Below are 23,925 nucleotides of genomic sequence, written 5' to 3'. Positions count from 1 at the left end.
TTTCCCTATCTTCTGTGAATGGATGTCTTCCTCTCCCCTTATCCTGTGGAATCCTTTTTTTCTCTCTGTGAATGTATGCCTTTTGGCAGCTCCAAGCCCTCACCTATGCCTTCCTCCCCCATGAGCCCCGTTTATTCCTAAAACTCCCCAAACCTGCCTATTTTATCCCTAAAACTCCTTTCAGAACCAGTTTCTACCTCTGTGAGTGTATCAATCTTTGGGAAATTTTTAAATTGTTGCGTAGTTTGAAAGTAAATCATTAAAAAGGATAAGATCACAAAGATTTTTAAAAAGAAAACTTGTGTTAACAAAAACTTCACTTAAAATTATTCTACTTAATTCCAACCCTTTGATCATTCAGAGGCAACACTCTGGGGAAGAATCTAGATTGGCTTGCAGGGAAGTGTGACCAGGTCTTCATTTGTGGGCCCACTTGGCCCATTTAGAGGCATATCACTGCACTCTTCATTGTGTGATCTGGCTTCTGCCTCCCACACTCATGAGACAGGCTCCCTGCTTTTTCCTCCTGAGCAAGGGATTAATTCCCTGTTCACACTGTTCAGGTCTGGGGATCCAAAAGAGAGGAGGCAATCCCATCTTCTTTCCAACTCCCTTCATTTTGCTGGGTTTTGCTACCACCATCATAGAAAAAAAATTAGCTCAAGTGTCATAGTTCCTACAGGTTCCCCTCTTCCATGATTCCCACCCTTTTGAATACCAGTTATCCTATCTAATAAAGAGGGAATATGCAAATTGACCATCACACCGTCACAAAGTTGGCGGCGCCCACAGCGGAGCTGGGGTTTCTGTGACACAAGATTGCTGCGCCCACAGCAGGTTCCCGTAACGAGCCTTAACAAGCAATCAGCAGGGACCTGAGACTGCGCCCCCCACCTGGTGGGGTTTGATGGGGGACCTCAGGCCCCACACCCCGCCCCAGCGCTGGGCCGGGGGACCTGAAGCCGCACCCCCCCACCCTGGCTCTGGGCTGGGGGACCTGAGTATGCACCCCCCCCCATGCCTGGCGGGGCTTGACAGGGGATCTCAGGCCTTGCCCCCTGCCCAGCGGGACTTGACAGGGGATCTCAAGGTGTGCCCCCTGTCCCGGCCCAGGCTGGGGGACCTCAGGCCACGGCCCTCGCCCCGGGTCCAGGCTGGGAGACCTGAGGGTGCGCTGGGGGACCTGAGGCTATGCCCCCCACCCGGTGGGGATTGACAAGGGTGGGGCCGGCCGGGTCTGGGTCTCGCACAATTCTGAGGCGCCGAAGGTGGGCAGGGACTTGACTCTCGGTCCTGTGGCGTGCCCAGACTCTGACAGGAGGGAGATTTTCATATACATTTTACTAATTTTCTTTCATCTCTGACACTTCTATTATAGATAAAGGGCGAATAGCAATATTAAAATATTTCCTCTAATTAATCCCCTTTTAATGTGCATGAATTTCATGCACCGGGCCACTAGTATTCCCATAAAGACAGTATAACACACATTGAGCTATTTCCTTCAGCTCTTTAGCATGGATTTTAGGCTTGATTTAAAGGCCTGTTGGAAGAGACAAGCAATCTGAATGACCCTTCTTTTTGAAGGAAAGTACTATCTTGAATTTTCTGTTAAATTAATAATCTGTGGGGGTTTGGTTTTGCTTTGTTTTTGTTCCTGAAGAACCCATTAAGGCACTGGAAACTCTACACGTTGGTTTCGTGAGCTGTGGAAAGGAGCACTCCCTGGCTATTTGTCACCAAGGAAGGGTCTTCGCATGGGGAGCTGGTTCTGAAGGACAACTGGGGATTGAAGAATTTAAGGAAATAATTTTTACACCTAAGTAAGTATTTCAGTTCATTCATTCATTCATTCATTCAATATTTTTTAGTTCCACCTGCCAGGTACCATGCAAGATGCCAGGGTACAAAAATGACTATGCCAACAAACACAGTCTCTAACCTCAACCATTACAGTGTATTGCAGGGAGGAGGCAGGGAAAAACTTATAACACCAATTATTATTTAAAGTCCTATGAAGGAGAAGGGCATGGTGAATGCGAACATGTGACCCTAATCTAATCTATTGGAAATACCTATACAACTTGGACCCCCTGAGTTGGCATAAAGATTGAAGTAAAAACATTTGAGCTACTGAAGATGCAGAAATCAATTTATCTGAATTTTCCTATCTGACTAAAGCAGTGCCTCCTAAAATTCAGCTACCATTAACCCTCTTAGCAAGGAGTTTCCTGTGAATTCAGCTGCCCTATCAGCACCAAAAAAAAAAAACACAAACAAACAAAAAAAAACAATAGAAACTTCCATACTCTCCCATCGAAGTTCTAACTGCCCCCTCCCCCAACCCCTGATTTTTGTTAGGTTGATATATATAAACTTTTACTCTGGCTATTCCACAAAGTTTCTATTACTGGGAGCTCCCATGTGTACATATAAATAAGCCGTGTCTTCTCTACTGTTAATCTGTCTATTGTCAATTAATTGCAGGTCCTCAAATCACTGCACCCAAATTGGAAAAAGAAGATTTTCTCTCTGCATAACCTTTTTGTTATAATCACTGGCTCCTAATATTTTACTTAGTAAAATGGAAGGGTGAAATCATATCCTCACAAAAAGTTTTCTAGGACAAATGATATGACAGGCAGTCTGAATTTTGTGTTCATGAATTACATGCTTTGGAAATGTTCAAGAGCACGTTTTCTAATACTAGGAAGTTACCTTGTTACCCCCTGTGGTCATTAAATCATGTGAGAAAATTGCTGTGGCTTGAGGAATGATCATTGAACTTGAAACGGAAAGACCAAGGTTTGAGTCTAGTTCTACAACTTGAAACATATCTGACTTCTTTGCGTTCTAGGTTCAACCATGTGAAATTGCCAATAGTTACGTTTTGATCCTGTGGAGGCAATTCAACCCAATGGTTTATTTTTCTCACAGGGATTAAAATAGTATCCTATAAATTCTAAAGCCCTGTGCTATATGTGTGTGGAGAAAGTTATTTTTCTTTTATATCAATAAGTATAGAATAAAAGTTGATACATTAAATAATGCATTAAAAGTCCAATAAAAATCACTTTTGCATTCTGTTTTGAATTCTGCCCTGCACCTTTGTACATGTTGATGTCATGTTAAAAACAGTTCAGAGCTTTGAAAAAAAAGATACTACAGAAATACAAGAACATTAAATTGTTTTTCTAAGCCAAATGTATTACCTGGGATGTTTTAAATATCTGTAGTGATACATTCTAAAGAACGATTAATAGAGTTTGTATATTTTTTATGTCTCCTTTTTATTACAGGAAGATAAAAACTCTGACTGGTATAAAAATAATACAAGTTTCCTGTGGAGACTACCATTCCCTGGCATTATCGAAAGGTAAAAAAGGCTTTTTCGATCTCCTGTTGGCTTTTAATGTATTGGGGTTCACTTTAATGCATTTAGAAGTTTTTAACTCTCCAGATTTCAGAAGAGATGTTGTTTTCATATGTTTCTTCCATTTTCTTTGTTCTTATTATACTCTAAGTATTGCCTAATTTATATTTCACTGCCATAAAGGCTATCTCTGCTTACCTGACCTGATTGGCTGACTCTCTCAGAACCCAGTAGTGGTTTTATTTCCAGCATTTTGCCTTGTTGAATGGCTTGTCGTCACTGGCAAATTCAGGTAGACAAAGAGGCCTATTTTCTTTTTTACTTAGATCAAAGAAAGAGAAGTCAAAATCACGACTCTACTTTTTTTTTTACCAACATCCTCGATCCTTTGTCCATCCTCCTGCCAAATTTCAATGGGAAGTGTCAGGGAGGAAAAACTTTTCCTTTACTCCTTCGTTTCAGTACCTGGAGGGCTACAAACATAAGAAACGACAAATTACTAAGAAAAAAGGCACATGGTTTTTATTGATACTTTCATGCATGGGAGTTCACAGAAAAGAAGTGAAACCCAAGAAGTGGTTAGATTCTGGGGCTTATGTACCATGTGAACAAAGGAAAGGAGGTTTGAGCTAGGAGAGAGGAATTGTGGGAAAGTGACTTGAAAATATGTGGAGGGAACTAATGGAAGATGAGGGTTATTTTACTAAGCGTTGTTTATGCACCCTCATGTCAATGCTGACTCTCCATCTCCGGTGACGAGTCCCTCTCCCATTCCTGGTACAAAGAGGACGCCTTCACAAAGGAAATTTATGCCTTGCCTTTGGGTGGATAAAGGGAGGGCAGAGAACCCTTTCTGCAACTGTTAATTCTCAGTTGCCTTCAGCTCAAAATAATCTTCCAAACGTGGCATATTCTGATCCCCTTCAAGAGACATCTGACATTTGTGTGTCCCTCTGGTGGTTTCTTGTGCATAACTGCCATTGTGACACCGGGGCCAGGGACAGCCAACATTTCTTAGTTGCCTTCTATGTGCTCCTCTTAAATGCTTTACATGTGTTGTCTCATGTAATTGCCTAAAACCGTGGTCGGCAAACTGCGGCTCGCGAGCCACATGCGGCTCTTTGGCTCCTTGAGTGTGGCTCTTCCACAAAATACCACGGCCTGGGCGAGTCTATTTTGAAGAAGTGGTGTTAAAAGAAGTTTAAGTTTAAAAAATATGGCTCTCAAAAGAAATTTTAATCCTTGTACTGTTGATATTTGGCTCTGTTGACTAATGACTTTGCCGACCACTGGCCTAAAACACAGAATCTAGGGCCCTGGCCAATGTGGCTGAGTTGGTTGAAGTGTCGTCCCATGCACCAAAAGGTGGTGGGTTCCACATGGTCAGGGCACATACCCAGGTTTAGGATTCGATCCCTGTTGGGCCACATGCGTGCGGGAGGCAACCGATCAATGTTTCTCTCACACATCAATGTTTCTCTCTCTCTCTCTCTCTCTCTCTCTCTCTCTGATCAATAAAAACCCTACCTAATAAAAGAGTAATATGCAAATTGACTGTACCTTCGCTACACCCACAAGCCACGCCCACAAGCCAATCAGAGCGAGTATGCAAATAAACCCAACCAAGATGGCTACAGCCACAGAGAGCAGGAGGGAGGCTTGGGTTTCCCAGGCAACGGAGGAAGCCAAGCTTTCTGCCTGCCCTTGCTGGCCTAAGCCTCCACTCAAGGCTACAAAGTTTCAATTATAGAAGGTAAACAAATCCAAACAGAAATGGCGGCAGCCACGGAGCTGGAAGAGCAGGAGGCTAGGGTTGAAGGAGGAAGCCAAGCTTCTGCAGCCCTGGCCGGCCTAGGCCTCCATTCCAGGCTACAAAGTTTCAATTATAGAAGGTAAATAAACCCTAAACAGAAATGGCTGCTGCCGCGGAGCAAGCAGAAGGCTTGGCTCCGCTCCAGGCTACAAAGTTTCAATTGTAGAAGATAAATAAATCCCAGATACCAGGGCCTTCTCTTGGGTTGTTGGGGGGCGTGGCTGGCCTGCAAACCACCACAGGTCCCTCTCCCAGGCCGCCCCACGCCCCAAGGGAACCCCCACCCTGATCCGGGACACCCTTCAGGGCAAACCAGCCGGCCCCAATATGCAGATTGACCATCACTCCAACACACAAGATGGCTGCCCCCATGTGGTCAAAGATCCTGCCCCCATGTGGACACAAGATGGCCACCACAAGATGGCCAGCAGAGGAGGGCAGTTGGGAGGCAAATAGGTTGGCAGGGGAGCAGTTAGGCATCAAATCAGGCTGGCATGGGAGTGGTTAGGGGGTGATCAGGCTGGCAGGCAGAAGCGGTTAGGGGCAATCAGGAAGGCAGGCAGGCGAGCAGTTGGGAGCCAGCAGTCCTGGAGTGTGAGAGGGATGTCCGACTGCCCGGTGGGATCGGGCCTAACCGGGCAGTCGGACATCCCTCGAGGGGTCCCAGATTGGAGAGGGTGCAGGCTGGGCTGAGGGACACCCCCCTCTCCGTACACGAATTTTGTGCACTGAGCCTCTAGTTTTAAATAAATAAAAATAAGACACGGAACCTAGATATTATTTGTATCCTTATTTCAGAAATGAGGACATTTGTGCTCAGAGACTTTCACTGTGTTTATATCCCAATCTTAAGTTCTTAATCACTGTACCATGCAGGCTATGCAACCAGGACAATCCCAGGGTATAGTGTGCTTCCTTCTACCTACCACTTCTAGCTATTTGATCTAAGGCAAGTTGTTTAACTTCATTCAGTTTTCTCATCTGTAGGAATATTGATGCATAACTTAAAAGTTGTTTCAGAAGATTCAGTGAGAAAAGGTACACAATTTATCCTGAACAGTCCATAGCATATAGGGTACAGTGAATGTTAGTTTCTTTTCCTTTCTTTTTCTTCTTTTTTAAAATTAGAAAATGTATATTTTTATTGTGGTATAATTGACATACAGCATTATTTAGTGTCAGGTGTACAACATAATGATTAATATTTGTATACACTGTGAAATAATCACAATAAATCTAGTTAGCATCTGTCACCAAACATAGTTACAGAATTTTTTTTCTTATAATGAGAATTTTTAAGATTTATTCTCTTTGCAACTTTCAAATATGCAATACAGTATTATTAACTCTGGTGGCCATGCTGTACATTACATTCCCATGACATTTATTTTGTAACTGGAAGTTTGTATCTTTTGACTCCCTTCACCTATTTTATCCCTAACTCCAGGCAACCACCACTCTGTTCTTAGTATCCATGAGTTGTTGGTGTGTTTTTTTAGAGATTCAACATGTAAGTGAGATCATACAGCATTTGTCTTTGTCTGACTTATTTCACACAGCATAATGCCCTCAAAATACATCCATGTTGTCTCAAATGGCCCTTCTTTTTTTTTTTAAATTTTTTTATTGATTTCAGAGAGGATGGGAGAGGGAGAGAGAGATAGAAACATCAATGATGAGAGAGAATCAATGATCAGCTGCCTCCTGCACACCCCCTGCTGCGGATTGAGCCTGCAACCTGGGCATGTGCCCTGACCCGGGAATCAAACCATGACCTCCTGGTTCATAGGGTGATGCTCAACCACTGAACAAATGGGCCTTCTTAATTACGGAAATGATTTGAATTTTTTCCATGGAGCACTGATTTGTCTTTACATTGATCTGGAACGTAAAAGCTGTGTAGAACCCAGCACTCAATGCATTTGCTATGGTGAACTGTGAGTTCTCATACACTTTCATGACACTTTGACATTCTGCAGCATGTTCTCAAAAATTATTTTCAGTGATAGAAATAACTTAGAAGAGTTCAAAATAAAAGTTAGATATGATAACTTAAAAATCTGAGATGTGTGGCGTTTCTCTGGACAAATAATTAAGCATTAGAACAACTTTTTAAAAAATTGATATTAATTTTCCCTCTCTGGTCAAATTCAACATAAAATGTTGGTTCCCACCCCTTCCCCGCCATGGAGTCATTTCACAAATATTTACCAAGTGCCTGCAATGTTTCTAACAAAGGAATATAGCAGTGAACGAACCTAAGACCCTGCTTTCAGGGAGTTTATATTCAGAAGGGAAGTAGGAGAAGAGACCCTTAAACAGAGAGACAAATAGTTATGTAGTATAACAGATAAGGATAAGAGGTCTGAAGAAAAGTGAGTGAGGGTAAGGGGACAGAGAGCAAGTGCTTGGGTGAAGGAAAGGGGTCTTTCGATTTATACAGGAAGTCAGGGAAGCTATCTCTTAGGTGACACATGAGCAGAGACCGAAAGGGAGGGAAGGAGATATGATGCTAAGGCCATGATCCAGAAGAATGATCCCAAAACAAAGGCGATGAGGAAGGGGGCATGCCCAGTGGTGTGCTCAGCAAGAGCAGGGGGTATGGAGAGGCATGAGTAAGGGGAAGATGAGGTCTGAGACGTGGTCGTGGGAAATACTGGGCACGTGGGGCTTGTGAGCTGTGGTAAGAATCAGTCTATTCTTCAGTGAGATAGCAAGCTCCTGAATGGTTCGATCTGACTCCTATCTTTAAAAGGTCACTCACTCTGGCTATTCTTTGCAAAACAGACTGCTGGGGGCAAAGGTGGGATCTGGGAGTCCAGCAAGGTGCTGTTTTTTAATTTTCTTGGACAGAAATGATGGTAATTTGGCCACTGAGGAGCTAACAGTGGGGAGGTGAGAAGTAGTTGGATTCTGTATAAACTCTGATGGTAGAGGCTTTGGGATCTGCTGGGTTGGAAGATGTAAAAGAAAGCGAGGAGTCAAGGATGACTCCAAGATTTTTGGCCTGAGCACCTGAAAGAACACAGTTGCCCTTTACTTGGAAGGAGAAGAGGAGTGGATGTTGTTAGAGGGGACTTCTGAAGGCGATCTTGACCATCCCCTTGGCCTTTAACCAGAATACTTTAACCTTGTTTAACCCTGTTTTATTTTTTAAAGATTTTTTTGAATTAGGGTGGCAGTTTCTACTTGCAATTCTGAATTTCTCTTCTTTATTTCTGTAGATGGCCAAGTGTTTTCCTGGGGAAAGAACAGCCAAGGTCAGCTGGGCCTGGGGAAGGAGTTGCCCTCCCAAGCCAGCCCGCAGAGGGTGCGGTCCCTGGAGGGGATCCCGCTGGCTCAGGTGGCTGCCGGAGGGGCCCACAGCTTTGCCCTGTCTCTCTCTGGGACGTCATATGGCTGGGGAAGCAACAATGCAGGGCAGCTGGCCCTCAGCGGGAAAAATGTCTCAGGTAAGGAGATAATCTTGTTCCTGCAATAAATTATTATTGCTTTCCGGTTGGAAGACCAACTCCGCAAAGGGCAGTCTCAGAGGTTAGAACAGTGGTTCCCAAACTTTATGGCACATTAGAATCACCTGGGGGCTACATTAATTTTTTTATGGTTGCTGTAACAAGTTACCACAAACCTAGTGGCTTAAAACAACACAGTTGTGTTATCTCATTGTTCTGGTGGTCTGAAGTCTGGGGTGGGTCTCACCGAGCTAAAATCAAGGTGTCAGCAGGGCTGGAGGCTCTAGGGCAGAAGCCATTTTCTTGCCTTTTCCAGCTCCTAAAGACCACCTGCATTCCTTCACTCAGCCCCCTTTCTTCTTCAGAACCAGCAATGGCTGGTTAAGTCTTTCTCAAGTCCCGTTATTCTGACACTGACACGTCTACCTCCCATTTCTTCAGTTAAAGGACTCTTGTGATCTCCGTTTGAAGGTCAACTGATGAGCAGCGTTGATTCCATCTGCTTCCTTAGCTCCCCTTTGACATGTACCCTAACAAGTTCTCAGGCTCCGGAAAAAGGACATGGACATCTTTGGGAGGCCATTATCCTGTCTACCATTAGAGCATTTAAAAATCCCAATGTCCTGGTTGGACCCTCTACCAATTAAATCAGGATGTTTGGGGATAGAAGTCAGGCATCAATCATTAACAAAGATGCCATGGGTGATTCCGTTGTGCAAAATTTTGGAACCACTGGAACCACTGGAACCACTGGATTAGAAGCCTGCTAGCAGTAGGAGAAATAACCAGTTCCTTTGGCAACCTTTAAACAAAACTCACTGTGAAGTCTTCCCCATGGACCCTGTCCTCCTCTGTTCAATTTTTTACATTCAGCTAACGTGTCTTTAGCACCTGTTTAGCGCTAGTACCATGCTGAGCCCTTACACCTATTTTCATTTAACTCTGTCAGCATGAAGTAGGTTCTTTTATTTTGTTAACTACTATTACATATTTGCAAAATACCTACTGTGTGACAGAAATGAACACAACATGATGACACTATAATTAGGATGAAGGTCTTAGAGCTTAGCTTTCCGGGGCAATAGACTCAGGCATTACCGAAGATTAAATAATTTCCAGAAATACATGCTAAAAAGACTGCTTTTCTTTCCCCAAACAGGGCTTTCCCTTTGTTTTATAATACCTCTGGTTATTCATTCACTTCTAAAAATTATGTTAATTAATTATAAGGTAATAAAATATTAAAAACTATAAAAATATAAAAACTCATGATAACTGAGTCTGCTTCTTATACTTCTTTCAACAGTGCAAAGCTACAAGCCTGTCTCAGTTGGTAAACTGAAGAGTCTAGATGTGATTTATATCAGCTGTGGTTATGAACACACTGCAGTGCTTACCCAGGTAATCCAAAATGCCTTGCTATTTTTCAAAATCAAATGTCACCACAAGGTTCAGTAACTAATTATTGCTGAAACATCTCAGTCTTTTGAATGAAGGGACAAGGAGCTTCTCTGGGTCCATTGTGGTGACGCACGTAACGCTCTGGCACCCAAATTGGCTGCTCTGCTCCTTCTGGAAAGATACAAACACAACCTCCTCCCCACATCATTACTAGCCTTCCACCGGGCTAACCTGGCAGAGGCTAGTGTACAGGCAGCCCGATGAACACATAACATCCTTCTCCCCCCACCCCTTTTTTTTCTGAAGTATCTTCCCCAGCCTGCCTGGCCTCATGCAGAGTTCACTGGAGTAGAGACAAAGGCACCATTCTTATTTCTGCTTGTTTAGGGAGTAAAGGGAGAGGCTTATGAGCAGCAGTAAGCTCCCCGAATGTTTGCATCCAGACCCTCTGGCACTGTTCCCTTGCTTCCTCCAATCCTCGTTCATATTTGGGAGGAAGCGCATCGTCCGGAGGGCTCTCTCCCACAGGAGCTGTAGCCCCAGGGACTGGAGGAGGCAGCGGAGGCGCCGATGGTGGAGTCAGAAGCCTCTGGCAGCCTTCCCCCATCTGGCTTGATTCCCCTGCTGCATTCCTCCACTCCCCTTCTGGAGTGGGCTCTGGTCCCAAAAATAAACACAAAATGGATTGAAGATTTAAATTCCTATAACAATACATAGACAGTAAACTTTTGTGGGGGGCTGCTTTCTTCAGTTCTTCAGTTTATTGCATGAAGAAGCCACACTAGTCCAAGTTAAAAGCAGATTCCAATTGGTTACATCTGTGGTCGGCAAACTGCGGCTCGTGAGCCACATGCAGCTCTTTGGCCCCTTGAGTGTGGCTCTTCCACAAAATACCACGGCCTGGGCGAGTCTATTTTGAAGAAGTGGCGTTAGAAGAAGTTTAAGTTTAAAAAATTTGGCTCTCAAAAGAAATTTCAATCGTTGTACTGTTGATATTTGGCTCTGTTGACTAATGAGTTTGCCGACCACTGGGTTACATTATACAAGTGGTGAGGTGTTTTTTTTGTGTGTTTTTTTTAAATATATTTTTATTGATTTCAGAGAGAGGAAGGGAGAAGATATAGATAGAAACATCAATGATGAGAGAGAATCATTGATCAGCTGCCCCCCTGCACGCCCCCTACTGGGGATCGAGCCGGCAACCTGGGCATGTGCCCTTCACTGGAATCGAACCTGGGACCCTTCAGTCTGCAGGCCGACACTCTATCCATTGAGCCAAACCAGCTAGGGCAGTGGTGAGGTTTTTAAACATGTGACAAGGGGCCCTGGCCAGGTAGCTCAGTTGGTTAGAGCATCATCCCGATACACCAAGGTTTCAGGTTCAATCCCCGGTCAGGAGAAATCAAACTAATTTGATTAGCAAGAATCAATCAATAAATGCATAAATAAGTGGAACAACTAGTCGATGTTTTTCTCTCATACCTTACCCCCCACACCCCCTCCCCTGCTCTTTCCCTCTCTCTCAAATCAATTTTACAATTAAACTCGTGACAAGGGTTGCAAGGAAATTCTCACTTAAGCTTCAGTGAGCCACAAGCACTTAAAACCCATGAACCTTCAGCTGGTCATCCTTAGCCAGTCCAGTCTCTACGAGGAATTGGCATATGTTCTTGTACTGGTCCTCCTGTAGCTGAATTACTTACCTGTATTCTGGATGCTCAATTACAGTACTGTTGCAGGCAAATTTCTTCTTAAACACCTTCACTAGTTTCTTTTTATCGTAATCATCAGTGATCCCTTGGACAGTAGTAAGGGTCTTCCTGCCATTTCTCTGTTGAATTCTTATATGGACATAATCCTCTGTGCCAGCAGGAAGCAGATATTCACCCTTACTTGCTTCAGCAAAGGGGTTGAAAGAGTGGAGGCTCTGGATAGCAAACACCTAATATGATTTCTTTTCCTGGGGGTGGGGAAAGCAGGAGCGGGGAACTGGGTGAAAAAGGTGAAGGGATTAAGAAGTTATAAAATTAGTTATAATTGCCAGTTATAAAAATAGCCATGGGGATATAAAGTACAGCATAGGGTATATAATCAATAATATTTTGTGTTTGGTATGAGATGGTTAGTAGACTTACTGGGGTGATCACTTTGTAAGGTATATAAATGTCTAATCATATGTTGTACACCTGACACTAAAATAATATTGTATGTCTACTGTAATTGAAAAATAAAATTAAAAAATAATTCTTTTGAAAAGAGATTATTTTCAGAAGAATGCACAAATAAATAAAGCAACCCCATACTAAATGTTAGTGTAGTTTTTGAACCAATTAATTTGTCCATTCATTGTACAAATATGTATTAAACTATGGGCCCAGTGCATGAAATTTGTGCACTGGGGAGGGGTCCCTCAGCCCAGCCTGCCCCCTCTCACATACTGGGAACCCTCAGGGGATGTCCTACTGACCGCTTAGGCCCATTGGGAGCGGACCTAAGCTGCAGTCTGGCCTCCCTTTGCGGGAGGTGACCGGGCTGATCAGGGTAAGCCGCCAGCCCCATCACTCTGCTGCTGCAGCCACTGCCAGTCACCGCAGCTGCCAAGGTATTTTCATCAGCACGGACTCCAGTCCCTTCACCATGAAAAAAATGATAACTTCCTTTAAGCATTTTCAAGATCTGTCTTTCATAGGATATGACATTTCTTTCTTTATTTTTCTTTTTATCCTCACCTGAGGATATGTTTCCATTGATTTTTTTCCCCCTTACCTCCAATCCCAGGCTCGGCCCCTTCCCAAGCCCAAAGCCTCTGCCCCAGGTTTAGGCTTGGGAAGGGGGCCCCCCACCCCTCCGATCACAGGCTCGGCCCCTTCCCAAGCCTAAAGCCTCCGCCCGATGGACAGGTGGGAGTGACCTGGGTGCCGAGGAGGTTCCCGGGACCCAGGTATGTAGGTAAATTGCATACTCACTCTGATTGGCTGTGGGTGTAGCGGAGGTACAGTCAATTTACATGTTTCTCTATTATTAGGTAAGGCTAGAGGCCCAGTGCACAAAATTCATGCACGGGGGATGTGTCCCTCAACCCAGCCTGCACCCTCTCCAATCCGGGAGCCCTTGAGGGATGTCCGACTGCCCGTTTAGGCCTGATCCTACTGGGATCAGGCCTAAACGGGCAGTCGGACATCCCTCTCACAATACAAGACTGCTGGCTCCCAACTGCTCCCCTGCCTGCCTTCCTGATTGCCCCTAACAGCTTCTGCCTGCCAGCCTGATCACACCCTAACCACTCCCCTGCCAGCCTGATTGATGCCTAACTGCTCCCCTGCCAGCCTGATTGCCCCTAACTGCCCTCCCCTGCAGGCCTGGTCACCTCTAACTGCTCTCCCCTAAAGGCCTAGGTCCCCCCCAACTGCCCTTCCCTGCAGGCCGGTTGCCCCCAACTTCCCTTCTCTGCCAGCCTGGTCACCCCTAACTGCCCTCCCCTGCAGGCTTGATCACCCCCAATTGCCCTCCCTTGCAGGCCTGGTACCTCCCAACTGCCCTCCCCTGCTGGCCATCTTGTGGCGGCCATCTTGTGTCCACATGGGGGCAGCCATCTTGTGTGTTGGAGTGATGGTCAATTTGCATATTACTCTTTTATTAGATAGGATAGAGGCCTGGTGCACGGGTGGGAGCCAGCTTGTTTGCCCTGAAGGGTATCCTGGATCAGGGTGGGGGTTCCCTTGGGACATGGGGTAGCCTGGGCAAGGGGCCTGTGGTGGTTTGCAAGCCGGCCACGTCCCCCAGCAACCCAAGTGGAGGCCCTGGTATCTGGGATTTATTTATCTTCTATAATTGAAACTTTGTAGCCTTGAGTGGAGGCCAGGGCAGGCCAGGGCTGTGAGAAGCTTGGCTTCCTCCATCGCCAGGGGCAACTCAAGCCTCCTGCTCTCTCCAGCTCCGTGGCTGCCGCAATTTTTGTTGGGATTTATTTATCTTCTATAATTGAAATTTTGTATCCTTGAGCGTAGGCCAGGGCCGGCCAGGGCAGGAAGCTTAGCTTCCTCCATTGCTGGGGCAACCCTAGCCTCCTGCTTGCTCCAGCTCTGTGGCCGGTCGCCATCTTGGTTGGGTTAATTTGCATACTCACTCCTGATTGGCTGGTGGGCATGGCTTGTGGATGTAGTGAAGTGATGGTTAATTTGCATGTTTCTCTTTTATTAGATAGGATGCCTAATTCTTAAGGGTGTACCAATGATATTTTATGTTTAATGTGTTAACTCTATATTCACTATTAGAAATAGTAAGTATAGGACCCCTCCTCCTTATATAGAGCTTACTAGAGGCCTGGTGCACGAATTCGTGCATGGATGGGGTCCCTCGGAGTGGCCCCAGCTCGTGCCCCCAGCCTCGCAGCCCCACAGCCCCACTGTGGCCTGGTGCCACCCCCTCACCTGCTTCACCATCCTGCCTGCGGGAGGACTTATTGGGGCCAGGCCCTCCACCCGGCTCCCTCAGCACCTGGGAGCCGGGAAGCAGCCCCACCCCCCACCACTGGTCAACATCTGTGGGGCGATCAGCAGGGCGATCGGGTCCCCGCTCATACCCGCCTTGGCCTGGCAGCGCCCACTCACCTGCTCCACCATCCTGCTGCAGTCTCGCTCATCAGGGCCCATTGGGGCCAGCAGTGCCTCCACTGCTGCTGCATCGCCGATGCCCGCCATGTTCCGCACCACCCCCTGGTGATCAGCGCACATCATAGCGAGCGGTTGAACTCCTGGTTAAACTTCTGGTCAAACAATTTGCACATTAGGCTTTTATAATATAGGATATTTCACATAGTGCTCTCATATACCTCTGTTATGATACGTAATCTTTAACTTTTTAATTACTTTTTTTTTTACCTTAAATTAGTTCAATTTCTCCTTTTTTAAACAGAATGGCAAAGTGTTCACATTTGGAGACAATTCCTTTGGACAGCTGGGACACAGCCCCACTGCTAAGAAGAGTGGTCCACAAGAAGTGGAAAGAATTGATGGCCTAGTTTCACAGATAGATTGTGGAAGGTAATAAACTTCCTTCCTTCCTTCCTTCCTTCCTTCCTTCCTTCCTTCCTTCCTTCCTTCCTTTCTCTCTCTCTCTCTCTCTCTCTCTCTCTCTCTCTCTCTTTCTTTCTTTCTTTCTTTCTTTCTTTTTCTTTCTTTCTTTTGTATACACACACACACACACACACACACACACACACACACACTAGAGGCCTGGTACATGAAATTTTGTGCACTGGGGAGGGGGGTCCCTCAGCCCGGCTTGAGCCCTCTCGCAGTCCGGGACCCCTCCGGGGATGTCCGGGACCTCTTGCTCCTTACCGCCAGCCTACAGCAGAGGCAGGAGAGACTCCCACCATTGCTGCTGCGCTCGCCAGCTGTGAGCCCGGCTTCTGGCTGAGCAGCGCTCCCCCTGTGGGAGTGCACTGACCACCAGCAGGCAGCTCCTGCATTGAGTGTCTGCCCCCTGGTGGTCAGTGCACATCATAGCAACCAGTCATTCCACTGTTCGGTTGATTTGCATATAAGGATTTTATTATATACTAGAGGCCCGATGCACGAAATTTGTGCAAGGAGCTCGGCCCTCGCAGCCGTTGTGGCCACCTTGGCCCTCACAGCCCTGGCTTTGTCCAGAAGGTCATCCGGAAGGACGTCCAGAAAGTCGTTTAGCTGTCCGGTCTAATTAGCATATTATGCTTTTATTATAGACTAGAGGCCCGATGCACAAAATTTGTGCAAGAGTAGGCCTTCCTACCTCTGGCTGCCGACACTGGCTTCACTCTGGCACCCGGGACCCAGGCTTCCCTCACAGCCCTGGCTTCGTCCAGAAGGTTGTCTGGCCTTATTAGCATATTACACTTTTATGGTTATAGAGGATATGACTTAGAAATGACTCATATGGCCCTGGCCATTGTGGCTCAGTTGGTTGGGCGTCGTACTGTGCACCAAAAATTTGCCAGTTTAATTCCTGGTCAGGGCATATGTGGAGTTGTGGGCTCAATCTCTGATAGGGGGCATGCAGGAGGCAGCCAATCAATGTTTCTCTCTCACATCGATGTTTCTTTGTCTCTAAAAATCAAATAAAAATCTTTTTAAAAAAGAAATAATTCATATGGGATGTTATCAAAGCTTACAACCCTAAAATATGACAATTCTTTTTACAGATCATTTTCTTTTCTGAAATTTACTTTTTTCAAATATAGGTTAATTTTTTCATTATTTTATTTTTCATCTTAGGCATTTATTTAATAGGGATTATTTTGAAGTTTACTGTGTAGAGACCACCTAACTAGGTGCTGGAGGATGGGGAGTGGGTGTATAACAAAAACAGTGGTACTTGGTAATCTCATGCTCATGCATGTAGAAGATGATGTATATTTGCATGTATATTCAGAGTTTTGCATAAACTAGTTATGAGAACACTTTGAGTATCATTTACCTACTAGTAATTCATAAAATAAAACACTTGCATTTAAAACACAAATTACAGCCAAAGCCGGTTTGGCTCAGTGGATAGAGCGTCAGCCTGCGGACTGAAAGGTCCCAGGTTCGATTCCGGTCAAGGGCATGTATCTTGGTTGCGGGCACATCCCCAGTAGGGGGTGTGCAGGAGGCAGCTAATCGATGTTTCTCTCTCATCGATGTTTCTAGCTCTCTATCCTTCTCCCTTCCTCTCTGTAAAGAATCAATAAAATATATTTAAAAAAATAAATAAATAAAAAATAAAACACAAATTACAGAAACCATAGTAAAAATCCATCAATAATATTCTATGTTTAAGGTTAGTAATGTTCACCTACCATTTGTTTAGCCACATCATTTGGTACCCTCTAACACTGACATTGTGATAAGGGATCTGCGTACTTAGAGTAAGATAAATCTGTGTGTGTGTGTGTGTGTGTGTGTGTGTGTGTGTGTGTGTGTGTTAAGAGACATCATCTTTCTCAGAAAGCATGAGTATCCTGATCTTCACTATATGTATTCTCTCTCCTGCAGTTACCACACCCTGGTGTATGTCTACACCACTGGTAAGGTGTTGTCTTTTGGTCATGGATCAAGTTGCACAAGCAGCCCACCTTATCCGGAGGCCCAGACAGAAAACTCTGACATTAGCTGCCTGATTTCTGCTGATGGTATAAATGGTCCCACTAACTCATAATTTTCTGTTAATTGATGCCACTGAGGAAAAATATTATTCAGCTTCCTCTCAAAAGAGTGTACAGAACTATGGTTCACCTAGTGCTGTTATTTTTCATTTGTACAATATGCTTTTTTTCTTATGTAGTGATTCCTAGAGTATTTGATAACCTTTTCTAAAGATTAAGGTAATACAAAAGAAGATCCCAAATCAGTTACTTAAGCATCAGAGCAATACACTTTTATATATTTAATCAAACCTCTTATAAAGCACATTAGCCTGGCTTCATGACTCAAATGCATGTAAAATTAAATTTTCAGCCAAGTGAATATATGACATGTAACCTGTTCAAAATTAATCTTTTCTTCCATTTGTAGTCAAAATCCATTTAGAAGATTATAAATTGCCTATAAGTAAGTCAATTTAACTGGGTAATAATCAGATTTTTTTAAAGATTATTTTTTAAGAGACATTTTAGATTTACACCAAAAGATTTTTTTTACTTATAAAAACAATAAGCATGGATTTATCACTTTCTTTTAGACCTTGTGGATGTTCAAGTCAAACACATTTTTGCTGGAACACATGCCAACTTTGTGACAACTTATCAGGTATCTATTAATTTTGTTTCTTTAAAAAAACATTTTTTCCCTCTAGATCTCAAAGCAGTATTGTATCATTTGTGTATATTCAAATTTCTTAGAATGCATTTTTAAAATATTATGTAATTCTCACTTCCTCATTTGGCTTCCTAATGATGAGACCCACCCCCCACCACCACCACCAAATTCATTGCTTTCCCACTAACTTTTTATTATTAAGTAAGAATTTGAGAATGACAATGACAGTAACAACTAATGTCAGTTGTAGTCATTGTTCATTAGGCACCAATCCGAGTACTCCAAGTGGATCAACCCATTTAATCTTCATATCAACTCCAGTTGGCGTTGTTTCCTCCACATTACAGATTAAAACAACTGAGTCTCAGAGAGGTGGACTCGCCCAAAGTTGCGATAAGAAGTAGCAGAGTTGGATTCCAACCTAGGCAATCCAACCAGCTTCAGAGCTCACACCACTGCCCACCATGCCAGTGCCTTCCTAATTGTTAACAGAGAGGATTTTTATTATTTTATTTCCGGATGAGTTCTGAAATGTTTTGTGTGGAGACAAACATACATAGTTATTTTTCTAACTTGTACTTTTCTCTATTATCAGGGATGTTTTAAACTTGACATCCATGTAGACTCTTACTGTGTTGTCTGGGGCAGAAAATGGTGAAAGGCAAAGGTCTCTGTGTTGCTGGGCTCATCAGGAGATTGTTCTTGGTTGCTCTGTTGTAGCCATTCAATCATCCAGTCAACAAACACCTGTGCCTCCGGCTCAGCTCTTAGCACTTGAGATGAAAAGTGAATAATACAAGGATTCTATTATTTGTATCCTAGAAGGTTGCCCTCATTCATGGAGTCTACAGAGAAGGAAAGATAATAAACATAGAAGTAAGATTTTGTTAGAAAGTGAGAAGTGCGCCGAAACCGGTTTGGCTCAGTGGATAGAGCGTCGGCCTGCGGACTGAAGGGTCCCGGGTTCGATTCTGCTCAAGGGCATGTACGTTGGTTGCGGGCTCATCCCCAGTGTGGGGTGCGCAGGAGGCAGCTGATCGATGTTTCTCTCTCATCGATGTTTCTAACTCTCTATCCCTCTCCCTTCCTCTCTGTAAAAAAATCAATAAAATATATTTAAAAAAAAAAAAAAAGAAAGAAAGTGAGAAGTGCTCTGAAGAAAACCAAACGGGTCTTTTGAGGTGGGCTTCTTTAGAAAAGTCAGTCAGAGAAGGCCTGGCAGAGGCAGTGATATTTGAGCAGCTTAGAAACAGAGAAAGCATTTCAGGGAGAGGGAACGACAGGTAGAAAGCCCTGGTGCACGAACACATGTACCTGTGTGAGGAACAGAAAGAAAGCCAGTCAGCCAGAGCTTGGTAGGAAAGGATAACGAATCCTCTGAGATGGAGCCAGGGACGTAAGGCAAAGTCAGTTATGTGAGGGGGGCCAATTTGAAATGTCCTTGGAGCGGTGATCCGTAGTTTAGTTGGATGTCTGAATCTGGAGCTCAGGGAGGATGTCAGCACTAGGATATAAACATGGTATCAAACTCTGGATGATATCTAAAGCCAGGGGCCTGGATGAAAGGTCACCTAGAGGGAAAGTAAAAATGAAGAGGAGGGGGACAACAACCAGGTTGGAGGGACTTCTCCATTTAGAAATCAGGCAGCGGGGAGGAGCCAGGAGAAGAGCCTGAGAAGGACCAGTTTCGGAGGTAGCAGAAAACCAGGAGGGTGCCTCATCAGCCAACTGAAGAAACTGTTTCTAGAAGGAGGAAGTGGCCAATTCCATCACATCCTGCTGAGAGGTGAAGTAAGATGAACACAGAGTTTGTTTTTGCTCTGTTAAGACGGAGTTGTCTGGGCAGGGTTGGGGGTGTGTGACACTTGACTTAGTGGGATAGACAGAGAATAGGAGGGGAGCAGGTAGAAACCATGGCTGTGACAAGTCGCAGTTTTGTTGTGAAGGGGAATAGAGAACTGTGGGAGGGTTTTGCTATTGTCTAGGGAGGTGATATTAAGGTATGTTTGTGTGCCAGTGAGAATGATCCATTTTATATGGAGAAAGTAATGCATGAGAAAGAGCGAATAATTGTCATAACTGCAGCAAGATATGCATGGTGGGGGCAGCTGCTACTGCCATACAGGGGGTAGAGGCCAGGGATGCTGCTCAACATCCTACAGTGCACAAAACGGACCCTCACAGCAAAGAATTATCTGACTCAAAATGTCAGAAGCATCGGTTTAGAAACCCTGATTGAGGGCATGCGTGGCTGCGGTGGAGCAGAGCAAAAGACTGGAGATGAGATCAAGAATTGAGAGATCAAGGTGGGAAATAAATTGTGTTCATTCTGAAGTTGCCAAGAATGACAGGAAGAAAAATGACAGGCGTGGTGGTGCTGAGGAAGACAGTCAGCCAGGTGCCAGAGCTGTCAATGATTGAAGGGTAGTGACTAGGACATTGGGAGATGATTGTAGAAGAAAGGGAGTCAGAGGAAACAGTCTGATGTCACGCCCTTCAGAGGAGTCGGGATTTTGAAGTAGAAAGTAGAAGGAATGGTAAGTAGGTGCCAGTAGGGAGCAAGTTATTGTCCCAAGGTTCCTGGGATATGGAAGAGAAAAAAAAGCTTCCTCAGGATTGAACCGCAGGATTTAGATAAAGAAGCTGGAGGGAACTTTAGGAATCATGATTACACATCTTCTTCAAAGGTCTTTATTTAAGCACTAGAGGCCCAGTGCACGAAATTTGTGCAATGGGAGGTGGGCATCCCTCAACCTAGCCTGCACCCTCTCCAATCTGGGACCCCCCCGGGGGATGTCCTAAACCGGCAGTTGGACATCCCTCTCACAATCCAGGACTCCTGGCTCCTAACCACTCGCCTGCCTGCCTGCCTGATTACCCCTAACTGCTTCTGCCTGCCAGCCTGATTGCCCCCTAACCGCTCCTCTGCCAGCCTGATCGCACCAACTGCCCTCTCTCGCCAGCCCGATTGCCCCCAGCTGCCCTCCCCTGCCAACCTGATCACCCCTGACTGCCCTCCCCTGCAGGGGTGGCTGCCCCCAACTGCCCTCCCCTGCAGGCCCGGTCGCCCCCAACTGCCCTCCCCTGCTGGCCATCTTGTGGTGGCCATCTTGTGATGATGTGGGGGTGGCCATCTTGTGACTATGTGGGGGTGGCCATCTTGTGATGACATGGGGCGGCCATCTTATGATATGAGGGTATTGCTCAAGGGTGCGAGCTCCACCTAAGCTTTTATTAGTATAGATCAGGGGTCCTCAAACTTTTTAAACAGGGGGCCAGTTCACTGTCCCTCAGACCGTTGGAGGGCCGGACTATAGTTTAAAAAAAACTATGAACAAATTCCTATGCACACTGCACATATCTTATTTTGAAGTAAAAAAACAAAACGGCAAAAACACCTGCATGTGGCCCGCAGGCCGTAGTTTGAGGATGCCTGGTATAGATTAAACAAAAGTGAGGCAAATTTTCTTGACTTATTACAAGTTCAGTGGAGGCCAAGGTATAGTATGGAATAGCGTACTAATGTATTTGGAATTCTATATTATAAGATTGATTTTTCTTTCCAGACAGTGATTTCTGACATGTCTGGCTGAGCCATTTGGTTTCAAGTATTGTATAGAATAGTGGTCGGCAAACTCATTAGTCAACAGAGCCAAATATCAACAGTACAACGATTGAAATTTCTTTTGAGAGCCAAATTTTTAAACTTAAACTTCTTCTAACGCCACTTCTTCAAAATAGACTCGCCCAGGCCGTGGTATTTTGTGGAAGAGCCACTCTCAAGGGTCCAAAGAGCCACATGTGGCTCGTGAGCCGCGGTTTGCCGACCACGGGTATAGAACCATGGTTCTCAAAGTGTGGTCCCCAAACCAGCAGCATCAGCATCAGCATCAGCATCACCTGGGAACTCACCAGGTGCATATTCTTGAGCTCCACCCCTGACCTACTAAACCAGAAACTGTGGGGATGGGCCCAGCAGTCTATGCTTTAACAAGATAACCAGGTGATTCTGCTGCATGCTGAAGTTTAAAAACTGTTGATATAAAAGTAAAAATCTGTGTCTTATTAAAGAGGAGAAAGAAACTAGTATTTATTGAGTACCTACTATAATATAAAGCTTTGTATACCTAATATCATTTAATCTTAATAAGATCCAAGGGATATAGGTATTGGGTCTTATTATCTCATTTTTTATTGTGGTAATAATAATATGTATATAGATATATATTACAAAATTTGCTATTTTAACCAATTTTAAGTGAACAAATCAGTAGCATTAATTGCATTCACAATGTTGTAGAATCCAACTATCAACACTATTCATCTCCAAAACTTTTTCATCACTCCAAACAAAATCTGTAAACATTAAATATTAACTCCCCATTCCCTCATTACCCCCAGCCCCAGGTAACCCCTAATCTACTTTTTGTGTATAATTTGCCTACTTCATATAAGTGGAACCACAATATTTGTCCTTTCGTATCTGGTATATTTCACTTAGCATTTTTTCAACGTTCATCCATGTTGTAGCATGTATCAGAATTTCATTCCTTTTCATGGTTAAATAATATTCCATTGCATGTATATACAGCATTCATCTGTCAATGCTGTTGGTGGACATGGGTTGTTTACGTCTTTTGGCTATTGCGAATAATGCTGCAATAAATATTGGCCTACAAGTATCTGTTTGAGTTCCTGTTTTTAATATTTTGTATTATCCCATTTTTAAGTGCTAAATTAAGGCTCAGACCAAGCAAAGTGGCCAAAGCTAGGAACTGGACCAGACCAGTCTGATGCCATAGATCCTCCCACCAAACCCCACTGCCTAAGAGGGCTGGTCCTATCTACAGCCTGTACCACAAGCTCTACGGGATTGCCTGTTACTCAGCATGTGTGTGTATTTTCCTGATGGTTCTTTTATTTTTCTTCCTTGAAGGATACTGGTTCCACAAATGTTTCCAAGAAAACCTTGCCAGAAATAAGCCGAATTAACCAGTCCCAGACAGAACAGTGGATGGCAATGACAAGTAGAAGTAATGAATGTGAAGCAACTAAGAGGTGGCTCTGTCCAATAATTATCTAACACTTTTATTTGGTTCTGCAGCGATGGTCACTTTATCCTAGACGTAACAATGAGGGTTTGGCTTTCTTGTGAAGGCATTTGCATTTTAGCCTTCTCTTCTGCCACCTCTTAGTTTGAAGAAGTGATTGATCGGTTTATTGATTCATTGTCGACTTAACAGATGTATACAGGGTGGGGGGAAAGTAGGTTTACAGTTGCTCATATGGAAAATTAATACAATAATAAATAATGCAAGAATAAACTCTGTTTCATGAACTCACAACTATACACCCACGTTTTCCCAACCCTATTGAGGACGTACAATATCCCAGACACCTAGATAGGTGAGGGAGATGTAGGAGTGATTTTTATATCTTCACTAGAGGCCCGGTGCACATATCCGTGCACTAGTGGGGGTCCCTCGGCCTGGCCTGCGGGGATCGGCCAAAACCAGAAATCCAACATCCCCCAAGGGATGTAGCAGTGCTCAAAGCAGCAGGTGGCCAGGGAGGAGCTCGAGCCCAGGCCCCACTGTGCCTGCCATCGCCGCTCAGTAGGCTAGCTGCTGCTCCGCTATGGTCTCCCCGCGCCAGTCCTAGGGTGATAGCGGCACGCCCATGACCAAAGAGCAGCCGCGGGCTCATGCCCCGTCAGTCCCGATGCCAGTCCCGATCCCAGTCCCAATCCAGATCCCAGTCCCAGTCCAGATCGGGGAGGGGCGCACAGGGGGAGTGTCCGTGGGAGAGGTTTGCGCCACTGCAGCTGCGCTCACCAGCCATGAGCCCGGCATCTGGCGCCTGTTGGTCAGCTGAGCGGCACTCTCACTGTGGGCGTGCACTGACCACCAGGGGGCAGCTCCTGCATTGAGTGTCTGCCCCATGGTGTCCAGTGCTATCATAGCTACCAGTTGACTGGTCAAACGGTCACTTAGGCTTTTATATATATACTAGTGGCCCAGTGCATGAAATTCATGCATGGCGGGGGGGGGGGTGTCCTTCAGCCCGGCCTGCACCCTCTCCAATCTGGGACCCCTTGGGGGATGTCTG

At 44.8% G+C, this 23,925-nt stretch overlaps 1 protein-coding gene and 1 pseudogene across 2 annotated transcripts in view; one reads left to right on the top strand and one right to left on the bottom strand.

Moving 5' to 3' along the window:
• Nucleotides 1–23,925, top strand: part of HERC6 (HECT and RLD domain containing E3 ubiquitin protein ligase family member 6) — a 65,742-nt gene that overhangs the window by 2,212 nt on the left and 39,605 nt on the right. Inside the window, exons 2-9 of the mRNA XM_079783698.1 lie at nucleotides 1,664–1,823; nucleotides 3,300–3,376; nucleotides 8,411–8,638; nucleotides 9,945–10,039; nucleotides 14,954–15,081; nucleotides 17,056–17,192; nucleotides 17,741–17,808; nucleotides 22,754–22,875. Of these exons, the coding sequence (XP_079639824.1) occupies nucleotides 1,664–1,823; nucleotides 3,300–3,376; nucleotides 8,411–8,638; nucleotides 9,945–10,039; nucleotides 14,954–15,081; nucleotides 17,056–17,192; nucleotides 17,741–17,808; nucleotides 22,754–22,875 (1,015 nt within the window). The remainder of the gene's footprint in view (nucleotides 1–1,663; nucleotides 1,824–3,299; nucleotides 3,377–8,410; nucleotides 8,639–9,944; nucleotides 10,040–14,953; nucleotides 15,082–17,055; nucleotides 17,193–17,740; nucleotides 17,809–22,753; nucleotides 22,876–23,925) is intronic.
• Nucleotides 11,445–14,481, bottom strand: LOC307102168 (eukaryotic translation initiation factor 1-like; annotated as a pseudogene). Its single transcript has 2 exons — nucleotides 14,470–14,481; nucleotides 11,445–11,981 (listed from the first exon to the last, which is right to left on the bottom strand). The product of its transcript is annotated as a eukaryotic translation initiation factor 1-like (transcript).

This window comes from Cnephaeus nilssonii (genome assembly GCF_951640355.1).
Source record: "Cnephaeus nilssonii genome assembly, chromosome: 1".
Classification (NCBI taxonomy): Eukaryota; Metazoa; Chordata; class Mammalia; order Chiroptera; family Vespertilionidae; genus Cnephaeus; species Cnephaeus nilssonii.
Note: the sequence above shows the minus strand (reverse complement) of the source record. Positions and strands in the feature narration are given on the sequence as shown.